Source organism: Poromitra crassiceps (assembly GCF_964638095.1).
Source record: "Poromitra crassiceps genome assembly, chromosome: 15".
Lineage (NCBI taxonomy): Eukaryota > Metazoa > Chordata > Actinopteri > Beryciformes > Melamphaidae > Poromitra > Poromitra crassiceps.
This window is the reverse complement of record NC_139634.1, coordinates 10,624,021-10,625,835: the sequence shown is the minus strand read 5'-3', so window position 1 is coordinate 10,625,835 and position 1,815 is coordinate 10,624,021. Positions and strand designations below refer to the sequence as shown.

Genomic DNA, 1,815 nt, shown 5'->3' with positions numbered 1-1,815 from the left:
GGCTCTCCTGCATTGGGACTGGAGAGAGAGGGTGGAGAGAGAGGGACGATCGTGGGACGGAGCCATCCAGAGGATCCTTATCTCCGGTCACAGAGAGCCTCTCCGCCCCCCAGAGAGGCTCACCCTGCCTGGGGTACAGAGAGCCTCTCCGCCCCCTCTCTCTCCCCCCAGAGAGGCTCACCCTGCCTGGGGTACAGAGAGCCTCTCCGCCCCCTCTCTCCTCCCCCCAGAGAGGCTCACCCTGCCTGGGGTACACCCCGCAGCAGGCCGAGGGGAGCTGGACAGGCGGGAAAGGGCCACGGGACACAGGTGGTAGGATGCCAGGAGAGGACACGGGGGGGGGGGGGGGTTGGAGGGGACTGCCTACCCCCATAGCCCAAGGGGAGGTGGGCTGCTGAGCAGGACATTCAGGGGGGTTGAGACGAGAGGTATAGTGCACAATTATATGGACGTGCAAAGTAAATTTAAAAAAGAGAGAGAGTTCCACTGGGAAATAAATAGGAGAGAAGTGAATGAGTGGGGGAGGAGGAGGAGAGATGGCTAAAGGTGTTACATACGGCCCGGGTGAGGAGGAGAGATGGCTAAAGGTGTTACACATGGCCCGGGTGAGGAGGAGAGATGGCTAAAGGTGTTACACACGGCCCGGGTGAGGAGGAGAGATGGCTAAAGGTGTTACACATGGCCCGGGTGAGGAGGAGAGATGGCTAAAGGTGTTACACATGGCCCGGGTGAGGAGGAGAGATGGCTAAAGGTGTTACACACGGCTGAGGAGGAGAGATGGCTAGAGGTGTTACACATGGCCCGGGTGAGGAGGAGAGATGGCTAGAGGTGTTACACATGGCCCGGGTGAGGAGGGGAGATGGCTAAAGGTGTTACACACGGCCCGGGTGAGGAGGAGAGATGGCTAAAGGTGTTACACATGGCCCGGGTGAGGAGGAGAGATGGCTAAAGGTGTTACACACGGGTGAGGAGGAGAGATGGCTAAAGGTGTTACATGCGGCCCGGGTGAGGAGGATAGATGGCTAAAGGTGTTATACACACGGCCCGGGTGAGGAGGAGAGATGGCTAAAGGTGTTATACACACGGCCCGGGTGAGGAGGAGAGATGGCTAAAGGTGTTATACACACGGCCCGGGTGAGGAGGAGAGATGGCTAAAGGTGTTACACATGGCCCGGGTGAGGAGGAGAGATGGCTAAAGGTGTTACACATGGCCCGGGTGAGGAGGAGAGATGGCTAAAGGTGTTACACATGGCCCGGGTGAGGAGGAGAGATGGCTAAAGGTGTTACACATGGCCCGGGTGAGGAGGAGAGATGGCTAAAGGTGTTACACATGGCCCGGGTGAGGAGGAGAGATGGCTAAAGGTGTTATACACACGGCCCGGGTGAGGAGGAGAGATGGCTAAAGGTGTTACACATGGCCCGGGTGAGGAGGAGAGATGGCTAAAGGTGTTACACACGGCTGAGGAGGAGAGATGGCTAGAGGTGTTACACACGGGTGAGGAGGAGAGATGGCTAAAGGTGTTACACACGGCTGAGGAGGAGAGATGGCTAGAGGTGTTATACACACGGCCCGGGTGAGGAGGAGAGATGGCTAAAGGTGTTATACACACGGCCCGGGTGAGGAGGAGAGATGGCTAAAGGTGTTATACACATGGCCCGGGTGAGGAGGAGAGATGGCTAAAGGTGTTACACATGGCCCGGGTGAGGAGGAGAGATGGCTAAAGGTGTTATACACACGGCCCGGGTGAGGAGGAGAGATGGCTAAAGGTGTTATACACATGGCCCGGGTGAGGAGGAGAGATGGCTAAAGGTGTT

At 57.6% G+C, this 1,815-nt stretch overlaps 1 protein-coding gene across 1 annotated transcript in view; it reads right to left on the bottom strand.

Annotated features, from left to right (window-relative positions):
- The window catches only part of LOC310790015 (G-protein coupled receptor 151-like), a gene marked incomplete at both ends in the record, with an annotated part of 4,202 nt that overhangs the window by 1,543 nt on the left and 844 nt on the right, over positions 1 to 1,815 (bottom strand). The window contains one exon of the mRNA XM_083651734.1: positions 241 to 277. Coding sequence (XP_083507860.1) covers positions 241 to 277 — 37 coding nt within the window. The remainder of the gene's footprint in view (positions 1 to 240; positions 278 to 1,815) is intronic.